The sequence below is a fragment of the Brachypodium distachyon genome, chromosome 5 (assembly GCF_000005505.3).
Source record: "Brachypodium distachyon strain Bd21 chromosome 5, Brachypodium_distachyon_v3.0, whole genome shotgun sequence".
NCBI lineage: Eukaryota > Viridiplantae > Streptophyta > Magnoliopsida > Poales > Poaceae > Brachypodium > Brachypodium distachyon.
In genome coordinates, this window is record NC_016135.3 from 16,554,884 (window position 1) to 16,573,537 (window position 18,654).

General features: G+C 42.6%; 3 protein-coding genes and 1 long non-coding RNA gene across 4 annotated transcripts; all 4 read right to left on the bottom strand.

The window, feature by feature from the left end:
* Positions 1-1,924: 1,924 nt before the first annotated feature.
* On the bottom strand, positions 1,925-6,018 carry LOC104585359. The gene is made up of 3 exons (XR_733099.3): positions 5,508-6,018; positions 3,660-3,726; positions 1,925-2,570 (listed from the first exon to the last, which is right to left on the bottom strand). It is a non-coding gene; the product is annotated as an uncharacterized LOC104585359 (long non-coding RNA).
* A 5,515-nt stretch (positions 6,019-11,533) lies between these two features.
* Positions 11,534-12,698, bottom strand: LOC112269499 (classical arabinogalactan protein 9-like). Its single transcript, XM_024456318.1, has 2 exons — positions 12,155-12,698; positions 11,534-11,864 (listed from the first exon to the last, which is right to left on the bottom strand). Exons 1-2 carry the CDS (start codon positions 12,540-12,542, stop codon positions 11,818-11,820), a joined length of 435 nt encoding a protein of 144 aa, XP_024312086.1. The 5' UTR covers positions 12,543-12,698; the 3' UTR covers positions 11,534-11,817.
* On the bottom strand, positions 12,666-13,242 carry LOC112269382. Its single transcript, XM_024456058.1, has 3 exons — positions 13,205-13,242; positions 12,803-13,157; positions 12,666-12,758 (listed from the first exon to the last, which is right to left on the bottom strand). The coding sequence occupies exons 1-3, from the start codon at positions 13,240-13,242 to the stop codon at positions 12,666-12,668; spliced, it is 486 nt and encodes a 161-aa protein (XP_024311826.1).
* A 474-nt stretch (positions 13,243-13,716) lies between these two features.
* Positions 13,717-18,035, bottom strand: LOC100831910 (indole-3-glycerol phosphate synthase, chloroplastic). Its single transcript, XM_003579887.4, has 10 exons — positions 17,788-18,035; positions 17,434-17,685; positions 17,170-17,346; positions 16,447-16,521; positions 16,306-16,350; positions 16,039-16,203; positions 15,797-15,875; positions 14,895-14,977; positions 14,163-14,231; positions 13,717-14,028 (listed from the first exon to the last, which is right to left on the bottom strand). Exons 1-10 carry the CDS (start codon positions 17,974-17,976, stop codon positions 13,933-13,935), a joined length of 1,230 nt encoding a protein of 409 aa, XP_003579935.1. The 5' UTR covers positions 17,977-18,035; the 3' UTR covers positions 13,717-13,932.
* Between the last annotated feature and the right edge of the window lie 619 nt (positions 18,036-18,654).

The window sequence follows — 18,654 nt, forward strand, 5'->3', positions numbered from 1 at the left end:
CCTTGACGATGCACTGTTGTTGATTTGATGTGCCATGCGCGGTTGCGGCTGCTCGAGGTGGCCCTGCTGTTGCTCGTCCATGGCGGCGACTGCTACTGCTTGAGGCGGCTGCACGACGTCTGCCTGAGATGGGGCCCCGACTGCTCGTAAGGGACAGCACTGCTGCGCTGCAGTTCGAGGCGGCGTGGGCGGCGTTGTTGTTGCCCGTGCCTGTGCTGCTGCGTGTTCGTGGTCAGACGGTGGATCAATCAATTGACTCCAGGCAAATCATGAATCCATGATCAATCGATCAGTTCTTGTGGAGCAGCAAGTAGCAGTTTGGTTCGACAGTAAAATGAAAAAAATAACACATAAAAAGGACAAGAAGGAGTTTTCATATCAATCTTTCAATTATTTGGATCTGAAACTAGTTCGTGTGCCAAACACATTTGTTTGGTGAAGTAGAGTTGAAGTGGAGTGAAGTTTGGAGGTGAAGTAGAGTTTAGGTGGAGTGGAGCCCTCCAAACACACCCTAAAGAGCACACAAATAATCAGGAAACAAAAGAGAAAAAATATCTGAAAGCAACTGGCTAAAACAAGAGAAACAAATATCTGAGAGCAACCGGCTAGCTCATAAGCAGCCGGTCATACCCAAAGAAAAGACCGGCATCATCAATGTATAAATATATCAGACCAACCAGCTAACCAAAAGAAAGAACGGGCTTCAACAGTAGGGAGCCAAAAAATAAGAAGGAAACGAAATTAAAAAAGGAAACAGCTTAGGGCATGTACAACGGGGTGATGTCAGCTTTCTCTTAGCGATGTCACATAGGATAAAATCTGATGTGAAAGAGAGAGAAACGAAAAAAAAACACAAGTCTTCTTTTAATTAAGAGATGATCTCTTCACAAGAATGATAAGGCAAAGATAAGGATATTTACCATTGTATTAGATTTCACCTTTTCTTAGCATTCATTTAGTTAATTTTATTCATCTAAATATTAATTTTAAGATAGAACACTAAGAGATAACTCATTGTACAACATGTTTTGTTGTCTTTACTAATTGACGTGGAATGGCTAAGATAAGACGGTCTTGACATAAAAAAAAAAGAGCTCGTGGCCTGTCCTAATACTTAAAGGCAACCGGCAGCAGCAGGTCACCAAAAGGAAATAAAGGAAACACCTATCTGAGGCAACCGGCCGGTCACCAAGAGCAAATGAAAGGAAGCAACCGGCTAGCACAGGTCACCAAAAGCAAAGGGAAGTAGGGAACACCCGCTAGGACAGGCTGAGGACTGATCAGCAGCCGGTTGCATCAAAAGTAAAGCCCAAAAGAAAAAAAGGAAAGAAATTAGAAATAGGAAACTGCGTCCGTGGCTAGGAGAGAGTGGCAGAAGAAGTCAAACAAAGGGGCTTTAGGAGAAACGGTGTACTACGACGATTCTGCTCTATAGAGGTGCCCACGGGCTTTATTACAGTAGTACTAGATGAAGAATGTGATCAAAATGATAACCATAAAACATAATTTTAATTGCAAGTACAATAATATCACTTATATGTCATATAAATATAAATGAATTCAATCTTGGTCAAAGCCTTGATAAAAAAAGCTAATATAACCACTATTGTTCGACGAACGTAATACTTATTTTATTTTTTGGCTACCTAGTGCTCATGCCGGTTCCTTGCTCGGTTGTGAACAGCTGCTCTGCCTGTGCTAACAGTCTGGCTGAGATATTTGTTTCTTTCCACTACGTCTGTATGACAGGCGCTTCAAGTTCTATTTATTTTGGCTCTCACTGTTGATGCTGGTTCTTTGTTGGTTCTGACCGGCTGCTGGCAGTAGCCTACTGCCAGGTTGCGTACGTAAAATACTTGATTCTTTTTTCTAACTTTTTTTGACCGGCTGAGCAAAACAATAATGCAACAAAGAAGAAACAAGAAAAGATAAACATGCCGCCTCTTAACCGGCTTGCTTAGATCCTGCAATAAAACAAAAACGGTGTGGACCATGAAGGTTTCGACACGTAGTGTGCCACCTATAGCACCAAGTTTGAACACGTACACAGTTTAGGTGCCACCTATAGCACCGCTAATGGGACACCCGTCAAGCAGCATGCAATTCAACCATTAATTTTTTTTCATATAAACAGAGCAGCAAGCTACACAACAAGCAAGAGAGAGCAAACTAAACAAGAGACACATTCGCCCGGTTCCGATCTTGAGCCAGCACAGCAGTCGCTGAGATGGTGCGCTGCGCGCAGCTCCGCCCTCTCTGTCTCCAAAACCAACCGTCTACCTGAAGGGATCTTCAACAGCGCCAGATCGATGGATCGCCAAAGGCACAGGACCCCGTCGGGGTTGGGAGGGGATCGACGACGAACCAGGAGGAGGAAGCCGGAGGAGACCGGTGGAGCTGCGGCTCTGGAGCTCGTCGCCCTGGGCGCCGCCGCTCTTTGCTAGATGTGGGGAAGGTTTTTGTATTTTTAGATGAGATGCTATTTTCGTGTGCTAGGCATGTAGATCAAGAGAAGGTTCATGATTCCTTCCTTTACTGAAACACCTTCCCACCCCCTCACCGTGACTTTACTGAAACAGAGGCAAATGTGTAGAAATGACGAATACTGATTAACTGAAAGCAATCTAGCCATAGTTTATTGTTCAGTAAGTGGTGCTTGATTTTCAGTTTTGAGGCATTGAAACTTAACTGAAATAAACCAACAACAACTCGCTAAACTTAGACTGAAAGTACACCAGCAACAACAAAATACATTGTGCTATGCAGAGCTTTGTCTGTGCAACCAAAAACTTTAGACAAAAAAAGCTTAGAATTTCTAAATTCAACCCATGCACAGTACTTTTCTCATCCATTCAGTATTTAGTCTTGGAAGTGTCATTTCCCAGTACAGGCTACGGGAGTATTTAGTTTCAGGTGACTCCATTTTCAGATTCAGTTGACAATGATGACTCATGTAGTGAATAACAAACTATAATAGATATCTCTGTCCATAGTTTGGATGCCCCGTCCCTAATCTGCTGAAACTAAACACTGATTTAACGCTACACACTATATTGATGACTGAAAATGACAAGTATTATCAATACTATCAAGAAATTATTTTTTTACAAGGAAAAAGTTTCACAAAACTCTGTCCAAAGCTCAGACCAGCTCAGGTCTGAGCTTTGGAGAAAGAATTATTTGACAAAACTAACACACACTAGATTATTTGACAAAACTGTGAAAATGACAAGGGAGGGAGCTTGTCGCTGCTGCTAAGATGATGCAAAATTTAACTATCAACAGAGACGCAATTTCTAACCGCGCTGAAAACCGAGGAAAACATGTCCGGGACACATGTCAAACGAAACATGTTTCTGATTGATATTATGTGTGAAATGTGCTAACTTTAGAAGACACTTACACATAGTGCCGACTAACTTGACTGCTATCTCAACCATACGAAAAGAGAAGCGAAAGGAGAAAGGTCTGCTGCTAGGATGTCTAAACTTGGAAGATTTCTTTCCATTAAGGCATGTTGGGCTGTGCAGGTAAAAAAAACCAGAGAAAAAGGCTGGACAATCACCTATCTACGGCCACTGAAAACGGTTTTTATGAAAGATTGCTCCTGTTGCAACCACTGAAACACACATGGAAAAAAAATAGTGTAAACTATTTACCTCTAAGAACAAAGCAGGAACAACAATTAACCCCGTTGTGCCACCCCGCCCTTGCACGCCGCCTGATCTGTGCAAAAACGCAAAACAGACGGAGATTAAAAAGCTATCTGAAACTTAATTATACGAAGTGAAACTGATATTTCAGACTACCAAAAAGGAAAGCAGGGGACCAAATCTAGCAGGAGGGAGGTGGTCAATCATAATCTGACTAAGAATGATAAATCACATACTCTAGAAAAGATCGGTCATAATCTGACTAGGAATGAGTTTATTTATGGCATATTAAATCTACGGCTTCATGAAGTTAGGTCTTTTAAAGAAAAAAAAGGCTATTCTCAACAAGAACCGATTTGGATGTGTCTCCAATTTTCAACGGACCAAGGATCACCTTGACTCTGTCTTTCTTAGAACAATAGGTTCTTAAATCCATCATGGACTACCTTTCTTTCGTACTGCAGAGGTTACGATGGAACAAGCAACATGCACGGTGAGTGGAATGGTGTTAGGAGCTTTGAATATTCTTCCTCTAACATGGTAAGCACCTCATTGGAACGGACCAAATGAGCATTTCATTCCCTTAACATAAAGAAGTAATACATGTCTTCCGGTATGTTAGTGCTGCAGTTTGTCTTTATATATACATCTATATATTTTTTATGAGAACCATAGCTGTCACGTTTTCTTGTTACTTTGAAAAATCTACCATTGCACATGTGGGCATACTCAAATTTTTAGCAAATGTTACATTCGTGTTGTGCAGTGGAATACGTTGAATAGAAACAAGAAATATAGAGGATCCATTTGCATTTACATGCATTGCATGAGAAAGGAGTTTACCAATACCTACCACTATTATTGTCAGTCAATAAGGAAGAGAATGAAGAATTTCCATTGGCATTTCTTAACAATATGTTGTTTCATTGGATAAAGCTGAATACTTCATGAAGCTTCAACAAGATATTCATTTGATAGTACATCTTCTGTTTCAATGGATCAAATAGTTCATCCAGACGAATGTTTTGTATCATATAAATTGCTTGATGTCGGTGCAATAAACAAGTATTTTGCTGCTGTTATTTTATTTCCAATAAGTGAGACATATTTTGCAAATTTAGCTAATATTTCAGAGTTTGTCCACACTAATATACATTTCGTGTGACAATAAAGACACTTGACAACGCAACATTTTTACTCTCTCATTCTTCATATTCCTATGTAATATGCTTAGCATATTATTTGAAGATTGGATAATTTCGGGAGAAGTGAAATTATATAAGCGGGCTCCGGATTACGTATGAACTGATTGTATGTCACCTCAGATAGCTAAGTTAATCATAAATGGCATTCCATGCAATCTATATACAGTTCCTATAGTTGAATATATTCTCAGGCCTATTTGTTTAGTGAAGACACACGACACTAATAGAGGTGAATCGGGAAACAATATTGGCAAAGCAATAAGTTGAAGCGAAAGGCAAGAACCAGTAAACTGCAATTATAATCTAATGGAGTTAAACTTAATTTACCCATTGATACCCTGTTATAGTGCTACCCACAAGTGCAACTATCCACGCACTTAGGAATGTTTTTAAATTTTGCCAGGCAATTAAACCTTTCATTTTTATATTTAGGATTTTACTTAACGGATTATTCAGGATAGCCCCATGGAGTAATAAGTTGATTCAGAACTCAAAACGGAACTACTTTCTCAAGAACAACATACTGGAATCCACCTTGGCCACACCTTATCAAGAACAACAGCTCATATGTCTTTTAGAAACAGAGCAAGCAAAGCAATCTTTCATCTCACAAGCTCCCATTTGGACGCAAGAAACAGAAGGAACCTACCTAACCCATACGCGACCACCAAGCAGCGAAAACAGCAGGATTAGCAAATGCCAGAGCGGCAGACACTCGCTATGGGGTGGACGCATGCGCCGAAGTCGTGGGACGCGACGAAGACGTGGTCGGCGCCGGGCAGAGCGGTTCCAACAGGGCGCCACCGGCGCATGAGTTCGACGGCGTGGGCGAGTAGACCAAACGCATGGGCGGCGAAGAGATGGCGCACGCACCGCGGGTCGGCGGTGAGCCAGTCGCGGTTGAAGCAGCGCAGGTCGTAGACATAGATCCGGACAGTAGGCGGCGCCGTGCTGCTGCTTGTGATGTCCTTCGCGAGGGTGGGGGCTTGTCGTGGTGGAGGAGGAAGGCGGGAGGCCGGAGGAGGGGGGAGGCAGCTGAAGGGGCGGCGGAAAGGAGCGCGAGGAGGTGGAGGTATCCAGGCGGACTGCCTCCAGAACTTTCGGTGAGGCTTGAGGATTTTTTATTTTTTTTGCTTTCGCTCAGGACCCTGCATCGTGTGATTTGGGAAGGTGCTGTCACTTTTTAGTCTGCTAATTACTGCTCCACTCCATTGCGAAGGGGCTGTTTGTTTGCCAATTATTTGGCTTACACAATTCATACTTTGTCGATTATTTAGGAAAAATGTGTGAGAGAGATGGTGTATTTTAAATTGGCAACCAAAACTTTGGCTCCCAACCAAACAAAAGCCAAAAAACTTTGGTTGCTAGTTATTTGGGTTGGTTTGTGTTGGCTCCCAACCAAACAGCCCCTAAATACTCCCTCACTCTCATATTAAGTGACTCAAATTTACACAAATATAAATGTATCTATGGCTAAAAAACGTCTAGGTACACGCAATAGAAAGTCACTTAACATGGGACGGATGGAGTAGAAAAAAACCATATATTTATCTCAAGTAAAGAATTACTCCCTCTGATTCTAAATTCTTGACTCAAATTTGTCAAATATGGATGTATCTATTCTTAAAAAGCGTCTAGATACATGTAATATTTCGACAATAATTTAGGATCGGAGGGAGTAACATTTAATCGAAGTAATAAAAAATAACAACATTTTCATCATACATTCAAATATATATCATGATAGATTCAAATAAAACTAATTTAGAGTTGCAATTGTCAGTAGACTTTTCTATATAACACTCGGTCAAAGTTTAACTTTCTTGGCTTACGACAAAGTTAAGAATTATTTTTTTGCATGGATAGTATACGCTTAGAGCGCGTTCTTACCATTATAGTGCCTTTAGTTGATTAATATCGTTGTTGTTGATACAGTTGCTCTTCTTTGATGCTACACACAAATGAGGGTGTACGAGTCAGGGTTACTTTTTCGATTTCACACGGCATGTAAAACGACAATGCCAATAAAAAATGTCCTCTACGTATATAACTATCTCGCTGTGTATAAAATCTTTCCTATCTACTCAATATAGTTAGCTTTGGATTCTATCCATGTATCGGCCAAGACATCCAAATGGTCCATCTTTTCCCGTGCCTCTTACGGGACTCAACAAGTAGTCCATGTGATTCATTGTCCTTATTCCTCTCTACATATTGTTTAATTGTGATATTTATATATTTATTTGTCTATTTTAGCCATCAGATCTATGCGGGATCGATACAACTGCAAGGTGAAATCCAGCAGCATATTAAGTTTGCTGCTATACTAAGATCTACACAAAAAAAGATTACCACGTATGAACTCACAGAAAAAAAAAACAAGCACAATTCGAGAACAAGTCATAGATGAATATGATGACGCCAACAGTGACATCGGTAATCTACTGTTGCCTGTAACAAAATAATATTTATTCTCAATAGTTAAATTGTATTCTTATTGTTTCCACTTTTACATAAAAATAATATGTAACCTTTATTTTCATTTATAGGCTCCAACTATCATGCACATTTTTCGTGGAGCCTGCTCAATGTCATGAGAATGACGTTTAGGCTTAATGTCCACAAACTTGAATGTAAATGTATGCCGAAGAATAATTTAACAGCATGGATTATGAAGGATCTTCCACGAGGTCTTATGACCTAAAACTTTCCGTAAAAAAAAACATATTCCAAAAGGTCAACTACAACAATATATTTTTTTGGAAAATCTACATGTGATGAATTTGCTGCTCAGTAAAGTGCATCCTCTCAAACTTCTATGTAGTTGGTGATTACAATTGTGTGAATACATGTGTTAAGAGAGAGCCTTTGACACTACTCGGCAGCCAAACAATATCAATAATTGTCGATTTAACTCTGCACAAAGACATGCTTCTTTCACAGCAGAGTAGTTGTATAAACATCGTAACTAAATGAAAATGTTTTCCCTTATTTTGTAGGTATAAGTTGCGCATTCCGAGGCTAAACATCCGGAGTTTCAAGATACTACTTATGAAGGATCGATACCACGAGACAGACACAATAGATAAATACATAACTAGCGTTCGAATTGTACCAAGTTATAGGCCTTAAAATAATATAGTAAGGTAGCAACACAAAATGCATAAAGTACACTACAAACACATGCATGTTTTTTTTATATAAATACTAAATCTGTAGGCAAAAAGAATCTATACTATCGAAGTTCAAAACTATTTTGACATTTACAGTCTTACACTCCTATAAATATTCTCCAACAACTATAGTAATCCTTTTAATCATCTAACTTAAATGGGATTCCAAAATATAATAATCCATTCGTCCAACAAAAAATGTCTCAAGTCTATCAAAATTTGGATGTATCTAGATATGACTTAGTGTATAGATGCATTCAAATTTAGTCGAAATTGAGAGTTGGACGGAGGAAGTATCAGAAGAAACTAAAATTAGGTCACACCACACTACCACAGTTTATAAGGAAAATTTAACAGATATATAATTGCAAAATAAAAAAATGATTATTAGACATATAAATAGAAACGGGCGCGGCGTGCCGCCGCGCCAGCCTACTAGGAGCTTTTACAGCCAAGTGAACTCTTGCGAGAAAAAGACATTGTGACCTCTGCAAAAATTTACGGAACCTGTGAATATTAATTCTCAGGAAAGACTGAAGCTGAAGCATACAGAAACAACACCAGACCGGCCTTTTGGCGCGCATCGTTTCCTGGAATCCTGGCTCGTCAGGCTGTCTCGATGCTCTACACTACTAGGAGGAACGGCAAGATCTGGTGTGCCCCTTTTTCACGTCAGTCATCAATACAAAGACGACCTTAGATAGTTAGATAGTGCTGATAATTTATACAGTATCGTTGTTGATTGTTTGATCGTATGCAGAGTACATATATATGAGTTACAAAATAACTGCCGAGGGAAACCGAGTGGAGATCGTGGGAAGGAAATACAAAGCTAATACAGAGTACAAAGTATAACAGTAGTATTCTGCCTCAGTGCCAGCGATGGGATCACCAACGTTGAGACTAGAACGTATGTCATGAAAGCTTGCTGTTGGTAATCTCTTGGTGAAAATGTCTGCAAATTGAGCACTGGTTGGAACGTGAAGCACACAAACATGACCAAGAGCTACCTTCTCATGAATGAAGTGAATATCAATCTCAATGTGCTTTGTACTCCTGTGCTGAACTGGATTGCCTGACATATAAACGACAGAGATGTTGTCACAGTATACCAGAGTGGCTTGAGCAATGGGGCGATGAAGTTCAGTCAGCAATTGACGCAGCCACACTGTTTCAGCGACTGCATGAGCTACAGACCTGTATTCAGCTTCAGTACAAGATCTGGACACTGTTAATTGACGCTTGGATGACCACGAAACAAGATTTTCGCCCAGGAATACACAGTAACCGGAAGTAGATCGTCGAGTATCTGGGCAACCAGCCCAGTCTGCATCACTATATGCTGTCAAGGAAGTTGGTGGGGAGCTGTTTATGTGGAAACCGAAATCTAGAGTGCCTTTAAGGTAGCGTAAGATACATTTGACATGGTTTAGGTGGGGTAGACGAGGATCATGCATGAACAGGCAAGCCTGTTGGACTGAATATGAAAGTTCAGGTCTGGTGATGGTTAAGTACTGGAGGGCGCCGGTGATGCTGCGATAGAATGTGGCATTAGGGACAGAATCACCATCGGAGGAAAGCTTCTGTCCTAAATCAGCTAGAGTTCGAGTAGGATGACAAGTCTAACATGCCAGCTTTGGATAGGATGTCTAATGTCTATTGGCATTGGGAAAGAAAAAGACCTGAAGATGACCGAGTGATAGAGAAGCCAAGGAAGTGATGTAAATCACCAAGGTCAGTCATGGAAAATTCTGGAGATAAGCTATTGATTATGTGATGTAAGAAGGAATCAGAGTAGGCAGTGAGAATAATATCATCAACATAAAGTAGAAGATAGGCAGTGTGAAGTTGGTATGAAAAATAAATAGGGAGCAATCTGACTGAGAGGGCACGAAGCCTATGGTTTTGATGAAGCTAGCAAAGCGCTGGAACCATGCGCGAGGGGCTTGTTTGAGGCCATACAAGGATTTCTGAAGCAGGCAAACGTGATCAGGATGAGCGGGATCTTCGAAACCTTGTGGCTGTTGACAGTACACAGTCTCTTGGAGGGAACCATGTAGAAAAGCGTTCTTGATGTCGAGTTGGTGAATGGGCCATGCTGCGGATGTGGCAATGCTAAGGACAACTCGAATCATGCTGGGTTTGACAACAGGAGAAAAGGTTTCGTCAAAGTCGACGCCTGGTTGTTGGGAGAAGCCGCGGCAGACCGAATGAGCTTTGTACCTCGACAGAGTGCCATCGGCATGGAATTTGTGGCGATAAACCCATTTTCCAGAGACTATGTTGGCTTGCGGAGGACGAGGAACAAGAGTCCAAGTGTTCTTTTGGAGAAGAGCAGAGTGTTCGTCTCACATTGCTTGCAGCCAGTAAGAATCTAGCAGAGAAGCTTTGTAGGTTTTAGGAATGGGAGAAATGGTGGCGGAAGCGTGAAGGTTCAGACGGCGAACAGGTAAGCCAAAACCTGCTTTGCTGCGAGTCCGCGTGGTATGGTCATTTGCCGGAATTGCTACAGGGATTGCTGTTTTCGGAAGTGGGTGAGGAGCGGGTGAAGAGCTGGTTGCAGAGGAGTTTGGTTCGATGGAATTAGGAGAATGTGGAGTTTGTGGAGAGGAATGTGGACACGTGGTTGGGGTGGAAGGGGTGTTGTTGACTGGCGTGGTTGTGGAGCTGGATGCTGGAGTGGTGGGACCAGGGGTTGGTTCACGCGGTGAAGAGGGAGGACATGTGGCAGTGCGGGAAGGAGCTGGCGCACCGGACGAGGCTACAGGACCATGCACAGGCAGAGGGAGATGTAGGCTATTAGGGCTGCATGTTTCTGTTTCAGGATTTGAGGTTTGGGTTGTGGGATTAAGAAGAGCAAATGGGAAAATAGTTTCATCGAAAGTGACATGACGGGAGATAAGAACTCGACCTGAGAATGGGTCATAGCAGCGATAGCCTTTGTGATCATCGGATAGACCGAGAAAAATGCAAGGAGTTGACCGAGGAGAAAGCTTGTTGTGGGACGTGGCTGCTGTATTGGGAAAGCATAAACATCCAAAAATTTGAAGTTCAGTGTAATTCGGGGATGTAGAGAAAAGGGACTGGAAAGGAGTATGAGAGGGACAGGTTTTGGTGGGTCGAATGTTGAGGAGGTAAGTGGCATGACGGAGGGCTTCGACCCAAAATTTAGGTGGCATGTGGGCTTGTATGAGCAGTGTCTGAAGGATATCATTGATGGTTCGCAAGGAGCGTTCTGCTTTGCCATTTTGTGGAGAGGTATATGGACAAGAAAAGCCAAGGAGAATGCCATGTCGAAGAAATAAAGCTCGGTTGATGGAGTTGTCGAATTCTTTGCCATTGTCACATTGGATGAAGCGAATGGGAAGAGAGAAGTGAGTAGAGACATAACGTTGGAAGTTGGCAAATAAAAAGGGAACATCAGATTTGTTACGGAGAGGAAAAGTCCAGATGAAATGCGAGTAGTTATCAAGAACCACTAGATAATATTTGAAACCAGAGACACTGATGGTAGGGGAGGTCCAAACATCACAATGTAATAAAGCAAAAGGTTCAGTACTACGAGTAACAGAATCACTGAAAGGAAGGCGAACATGCTTTCCTGTTTGACAAGCTTCACACAAACTAGAACGATGTGACTCCCTATTACATGGAATCTGAAAATCCTGAAGTGAAGAAGATAGGATGGCTTGGTTTGGATGTCCTAGCCGCCGATGCCATGTGTCGACGGAGGCAAGATAGGCTGAGGGAGCTGTGGCTGTTGGTGCAGAAGACAACGTGTAGAGACTACCAGAGCAATTGAATCTGGCGATCTCCTTCTTGGTTTGAAAATCCTTCATAGACAAACCGAAAGGGTCAAATTCTAGAGAGACAAGGTTATCAATGGTGAATTTGCGAACAAAAATGAGGTTTTTGATAAGAGCAGGAGCAACAAGAACTTCTCGAAGAGATAAATCATTACGAGAGGAAGGCAGAAAAGCATTGCCGACAGAGGAAACAGGAACAGAGGAGCCATCACCAATAGTTATAGATGAAAATATAGAAGGTGGATGACAAGATGACAGCATATGTGAAGTAGTAGACATGTGCGTAGAAGCGCCAGAATTGAAAATCCAATCCGTACCTTCTCCCTGAGCGGCGAAATTGGTCATGGCAGCAATGAAGGCGCCTTGATCCCAATTTGGTGCAGGAGTGGACGTGGAAGTAGTCGTGGACGCTCCTGGTGCGGCTGCAGCTTGGTACAGTGGAACTGTGGTAGTTGCGGGCACGTCTGGTGGTGTTGCAGCCTGCTGGTACTGGTATGGCAGAGGCTGCATCAGGTACGGCGTAGGCTGCATCGGGTACGGCGACTGGTACGGGGCGCCGTTGGTGTAGGCGTGAAATGCATGCGCCGGTGGCCTTGAGCCAAGTAGACCGGGAGAGCCAGTGTGTGGGCGCGGAGCCGTAGTCCAAGCAGGTGGTGGCGCCAGTGTCCATGCCGGAGGTGGGCAGAATTCCAAGGCATTGGCCATGCCTGCACAAGACCAGTCCACGGATCGTGGGTGGGGGCCTGCCAAGCAGGTGGAGAAGGTGCAGAAGTGCCCGTAGGAGTTGTTGCCGCAGACTTCGGTGGCCGGTATACTGGATTCTTCCCTTCATAGTTGGGGCTTGGCCACCATCCAGGTGGCGGTTGCATGGCCAGAGGAGGGGGAGCTGCATGAGGTGGCAGTGCCGGCGGCGTCGCAGAGCTGGTGTTGGCGTGGAAAACTTGAGGACGAGCAATCTTCCTTGCCTGTGTCATCTCCTCCATCTGAAGGATGCTGCGAACTTCGGAGAAGGTTGGTGGCGGTTTCAGCAGCGGGATGAATGCAGACTGCTTGTCGAAGCGATCACTGAGCCCAACCAACAAAGCATTGATCAGCGAGCGGTTGTCCATTTGGTCACCAAGCTCGCGGAGTTCTTCGCCGATGGCCTTGACGCGCTGATAGTAGACGCTGACCGGCATGTCACCCTGAGAGATGGAGCGGAGCTCGCTGTGAAGAGCGTTGATGCGCACGTCGCTGTTGTCCTGGAACAGGCGGCGCAAATCGACCCAGATGTCCTGAGCGGTTGCACCATCACGAGCGATGAGGTTGAAGAGCTCCGTGCTGATTCGCGTGTAGGTCCACTGAATAACCGCCGGATCGTCTTTCACCCAACGAGGATCTTGAGGCCGGGCGACATGGCCGTCATCGATGTGGTTGCGAAGGGCGCATCATCCAAGATGAACATGGAACAGGTGATGCCAATGATAGTAGTTGTGCTTGGCTAGATCTAAGACGACAATGATATAAGGGCTCACATCGGCTATGGTGTCGCTAAAGGAAGGAGGAGAGAAAAGGGGAATTGATTGGGAAGAGGAAGTATTGCCGGAGCCAGGATTGGTGCCAGAATTGGGGCCGAAATTGGGCAGCAGCAGCAGATTTGGTGGTGCCATGGAAGGAAACCTAGGCGACTGATACCATGATAATTGATACAGAATCGTTGTTGATTGACTGATCGTGTGCAGAGTACATATATATGAGTTATAGAATAACTGCTGAGGGAAACCGAGTGGAGATCGTGGGAAGGAAATACAAAGCTAATACAGAGTACAAAGTATAACAATAGTATTCTGGCTAACAAGTGCCAAGAGCAGATCTATGAAGGTAAATGAACTCGAGCTCCTAAAAGCTACATCCAACTTATTGGATCACATCTTTTGTGTTGCATCTCTTGTACTGTATTACTAGTTTGTTTTAAAAAAAAAAGGTGCAAGAAAAGGCAGCGAAAGAAGAAGGCAGATAATGGCCAAGTAAACAAAATTGCCGGCCGAAACTCTCCAAAAAAAGTGAAACGCTCCATTTTCCTATACAAAATATGAGCGATCCGGCATTTCGTTATTTACACAGCACTCGCATGTGAGATATCTTTACCAAAAAGCCCAGCTATTGCTTTCCCTGGATCCTCCTGCTTGATGAGGGACTCCCCAACGAGAACCTACAACAATGTGCCGAGGAGTCAGCTCAGAAAAAGCAAGAAATGCTAGATTTCGGATTGAGCCTACTATAGTGTTCATTTAAGAGTTGTCTCATGTCTCAAACAAATAAAATTAGAGTTGTCTGATGGCTTACTGCTTTGACCCCAGCATTCTGAACAAATGAAATATGGTCAGGTGTGAACAGTCCAGATTCCCCTACAACCTGAAACAGGTCAAAAGTCAACATGGATGCTGTATGCCAAGGTGTCCTTGCATAATCTAACATGGTGGAACAGGTGAGAGTTTCTGCATAGCAATATCGGCAGTAATAATACTAGCTGATGAATTACAGTTTAATGATAATTTCTCATGATGTGATAGACTGACTCCATGTGCCCAGAGCTACAGTGCTTAAAAATGGACTGATAAGAGTATCATTACCAACAATCTCCTTTCAGCCAACCAAGTAAAAATCATTACTGAAGATAAGAGTAGCGTTACAACATTACTGAAGATACATATGTCAGATTCACAGCATAGTACTACCTAAGGTACCAAATTCCAGTAATCGGGTGTCAATAATGTCAAATAAGAACAACCTTAGCAACTAATGCTAGAAAGAGATGTCAAAATTTACAAAATAGGACATAATTACATGTAAAATATTTTCTGTTGCCAAGTAACTACACTGTAGAATATATTGGGTAGTGCTTCATTATCAAGTAATCTAGCTGTCAACTCCAAAAAATAAATAAATTATGTCTGCATCAAGAAATATGGAAGTGTAAAGTGAAAAAAGAAAAAGAAAAAACTGGTAGCAAGAGCCATAGATAACATGGTTATATTTTACTTTCCACAGAACTTAAAAGTAAAAACAGTTGCTTACAATTATTCCCTTCTGGGCTATAAGTTGTCCTCGTTCACCCTCCAGAAGATTTTTGGTATTCGAGATATCAACTTCAAAAGTCTCTGCAATATAATTATGTGTCATGTGAACTAATGAGCCTATAACAGAATTTGAAGCACTGGAAATTCACAGCCACAAGATCAACATCGTTAATGATAATGAACACATTCACTGTTATACTTCCTTAAGGCTGGTTTTCTAGACCAAGTGTAACTCTAGATTCTGAATTAAGAATCAAATATCTGGATTATAATTTTGTCAGTCAATTTGCACCATGTAATATTAGCGTCATAGTATAATGGCAAATGAAGATAAATAAGCCACCAATTCATATGAAGCAACAAGCATCCAGGTGACAAAATAGCCACAATGACTTTTAGTGAACATATCAGACACAGAACTGTGAGGCCCCGTTAGGATTTGAATACATTACTATTAGGGATGTTACAGCTTATTAAAGACTGTTCAAAACCGTGATGTGCATGTGCATAAGATTGTTACTATCTGATTAGTGTGGTGTAACTTTTTTCTGGTACTGAACGGATCTTAAGAGTTTTGCTCAATCTGTCAATGAACACCCCTAATTGATATGTGATGTTCCCTGCATTACAAAATATAGGGTGTGCAAGTTTCCGATATGTAACTTTGACCGGTAATTTTTCTAACTACTTTACGTGGATTAGTTCATACAAAATTGATAGCAATGAACAGCTCTTTGAATATGAATCCAATTATATCAATTTAATATCGCGTAATGAACATATAAGTGTACTAACCGTCGGTCAAAGTAAAATTTAGAAACATGTACACCCTATATTCTGGAATGGAGAGAGTATATGTTCCAAAGAGAACTTAACTAAACCAAATGAACAATAACATACCAAGATTACGGTTATTGATGCCGATGAGCTGAATACCATCTATCCCTAGAACACGGTCCATTTCCCTTTCATCATGCACCTTTAACAACACAGTCAACATGTTAATTACATCAGATTTGGAATGCTGAAGCAGCAGAAAATGGAGTGCAAGTTGAAACGGTAACAGAATTACTCCAGAGCAGCTAGAGAATGAGTCAAAAGGCTTCAACATACAAAACATAGAGCAAAAACAACTCACTAACCTCAACTAAAGCAGCCATGCCAAGTATTTTACATATTTTCAGCATATACTTGATATCACGATCTGGTAAGACAGCAGCAATCAGAAGAACAGCATCTGCTCCCTTGGAACGTGCATAGTAAAGTTGCCAGGCATCAATGATGAACTCTTTACACAGAAGAGGACACTGCATTAAAAATGCAGATCTTTAAGCCATTCATTCATTTGAACTACCAAGTCTGGAGTCAATGACTTCTTTAAGCAAAACATATGGTCAAACACACAGCACCTGTACTCCAGCATTGCGTATAGCCTCCAAGTTGTCAAAACTTCCCTGGTTACATATCAAAGGAAACCAAGTATCTTCAACATGCATGACTTAACATGTCAAATAAGGGGCTAATCTCCCAAAGACAAAAAAACTACTAACCTGGAAGTATTTTGCATCTGTAAGAACACTTAAGCATGCTGCTCCATTTATCTCGTATGTTTGAGCGATCACGACCTGTTCATGTCCCAATAAATATTAGTTAGATGCATATGTGCTTCTAGTTGGCGTTAAAAATGAAGAGCAGAAGGGCTATCCCCTTCAACAAAAAATAGTGTACATTTGTTTGAGTGAATGTCAAAAAATAAAGGTCTCACTAACTGCGAATAGGACAATTCAAGCAGGCACTAACTACTAAGGACTGACAGAACTGAGTGATATGGAAACACATAAAAAGAGCCATATGCAATAAATTCCATATGGGTTGTTCAAAATACAGGTATGCCTATAACATGTTAGATGTCACAAAATATAATATTAGCAGGCATGCAATCATATATATATATATATGTATGTGTGTGTGTGTGTGTGTGTGTGTGTGTCAAATATGAACCATCTCTAATCGCTTTTATCACAGTTCTCACTTGTAGCACAGCCTGACATCCCCATCTATAGTCGTATGCCCCGTAGGTAACTTTACTGTCAATAACAGGTTTTTGAACAATAGGGCAGGTTTAACTAAAATAACTATGTTATCATCAAGAATGGAAATTTACACGTTGAATAATATAATTCACATCCAGTAAGTAGGTGAATTCCAATAACATACGAGACACTGTTATAGCCGAGTGCACCTAATTTTAGCATCAGTATATATCCACTCACCGGATCAAAATTCTCCCTCAGAACCCCCCGGCTTGGTGAAGCCTTCTTGACCTCTGCAATCAGAGCAGGCAGAGCAGTCCGATCATATGATGCTTTCAGGGCCGCTACAAAGTCCCTCGCTGGAGGCGCATTGTCCAGCGGACCTTTCAGCATGTACAAGGGCCTTCTCTCCTTCATCTGCCAAATGCAACCGGAGCATCAGCCACAGACTAGAAGTAGCACTCGATGGCTTACACAACGCTCCAGAACGTCATGGTCATATACCTGCCAAACCTCAACGTCCTTATTCCACACAATCTTCTCGAGGATGTTGCGAGGCGTGTTCCCCTCGTTCTCGAGGCGGAACTGAAACGGGCCAACGTAGTGCACCGACGGCCCCGTCACCGGGCGCCTCCGAATCTTTATCCCGTCGACCCCCTCGATGCTTGCGGCGGCATCTTCCACTGGGATTCCGTCGCCCTGCTGGGTGGCTTCAGCCGTGGCCGCCGTCTCGTCCGAGCTCGTCGCCACAGCATCCTGCACAGTTTATCCGCACAATCAGTTACTAGGCAGGGGGGAGAGCGCCGCCAGTCGCACTAAACCGAGCTCCCGAGCAGCAAAGGGGGAGAGGGAACTCACCGTCTCGGCGGGAGTGCAGCGGAGAGGCGCGGGGCTCCGGCTGGCGGCGCCGTCCATGGGAACGGCGGCGATGATGCGGCAAGGGGGCGCGGAGGCGAGTAGGGTTTTGGGGCGCCGAAGATGGGAGTGGCGGGTCGGAGGTGGTAGGCCTGGCCGGGAAGGCACGGATCCGATAGCGAGCGCTTCCATTTATGGAGGAGGGACGGGGGCAGTGGTGGGAAAGGCAAAAGGAGGATTGGGGTGGGCGTCGGCGTGGCGGGGTTGTTCCGTTTTTAAGGCGCTCTTCATCAGAGTTCAGAGCAGCGTTTCTTTCGCTACCCATTTTTGTCGCGGTGAACCACCTTCATAGTAGTATAAAAAATTCGGAATACTTTAAAGTTCAACCGAATTTATAGAAAATCTATAAATATTTACAACTCTACATTAGTTATATTGAATTCGTTATACAGTAATATATATTATCGTGGCATACTTATTTGATACTTTTCTATAGACTTCAAATTTGAAGAAGTTTACTTAGAAAAACTTAAAACATCTAGGCACAGAGGTAGTAAGATATCTATTAGTACGTTTTTTTAATCATTTGCCGCACTTTACTTGGATTTTGATTTGCTCTGTGTCTCCGTCTCACTTACACTTAGAGGTGATCCCATACCCCACATGCAAGTGATACAGGACAGGACAAATCATCAAAGTGCAAAATAAAATGGCATTTTGATCATATTTGTTGTTTTCTAAGTCTCATCCTCCCGCGAGACTTTAAACGCCTCTCCCCTAAAAAAGCGTCTATGCATTGCCGTTCTCCATCATTGCCGCCAGTGGTCCTCCTCCCCTTCCTTCATTAGAGCATCGCCAGTGTATAAGGTC

Coding starts and splice junctions, on each gene's coding strand:
- LOC112269499 (XM_024456318.1), bottom strand. CDS start 12,542: ATGGCCAATGCCTTGGAATTCTGCCCACCTCCGGCATGGACACTGGCG. Junction 11,865..12,154: donor TTTCGCCGCTCAGGGAGAAG/GTACGGATTGGA, acceptor TTGTCTATGAAG/GATTTTCAAACCAAGAAGGA.
- LOC112269382 (XM_024456058.1), bottom strand. CDS start 13,242: ATGACGGCCATGTCGCCCGGCCTCAAGATCCTCGTTGG. Junction 13,158..13,204: donor GGCCTCAAGATCCTCGTTGG/GTGAAAGACGAT, acceptor CACGCGAATCAG/CACGGAGCTCTTCAACCTCA. Junction 12,759..12,802: donor AGATGGAGGAGATGACACAG/GCAAGGAAGATT, acceptor CGCCAACACCAG/CTCTGCGACGCCGCCGGCAC.
- LOC100831910 (XM_003579887.4), bottom strand. CDS start 17,976: ATGGAAGCGCTCGCTATCGGATCCGTGCCTTCCCGGCCAGGCCTACCA. Junction 16,351..16,446: donor CAGATGCAAAATACTTCCAG/GTTAGTAGTTTT, acceptor ATATGTAACCAG/GGAAGTTTTGACAACTTGGA. Junction 14,232..14,894: donor TAGCCCAGAAGGGAATAATT/GTAAGCAACTGT, acceptor GACCTGTTTCAG/GTTGTAGGGGAATCTGGACT.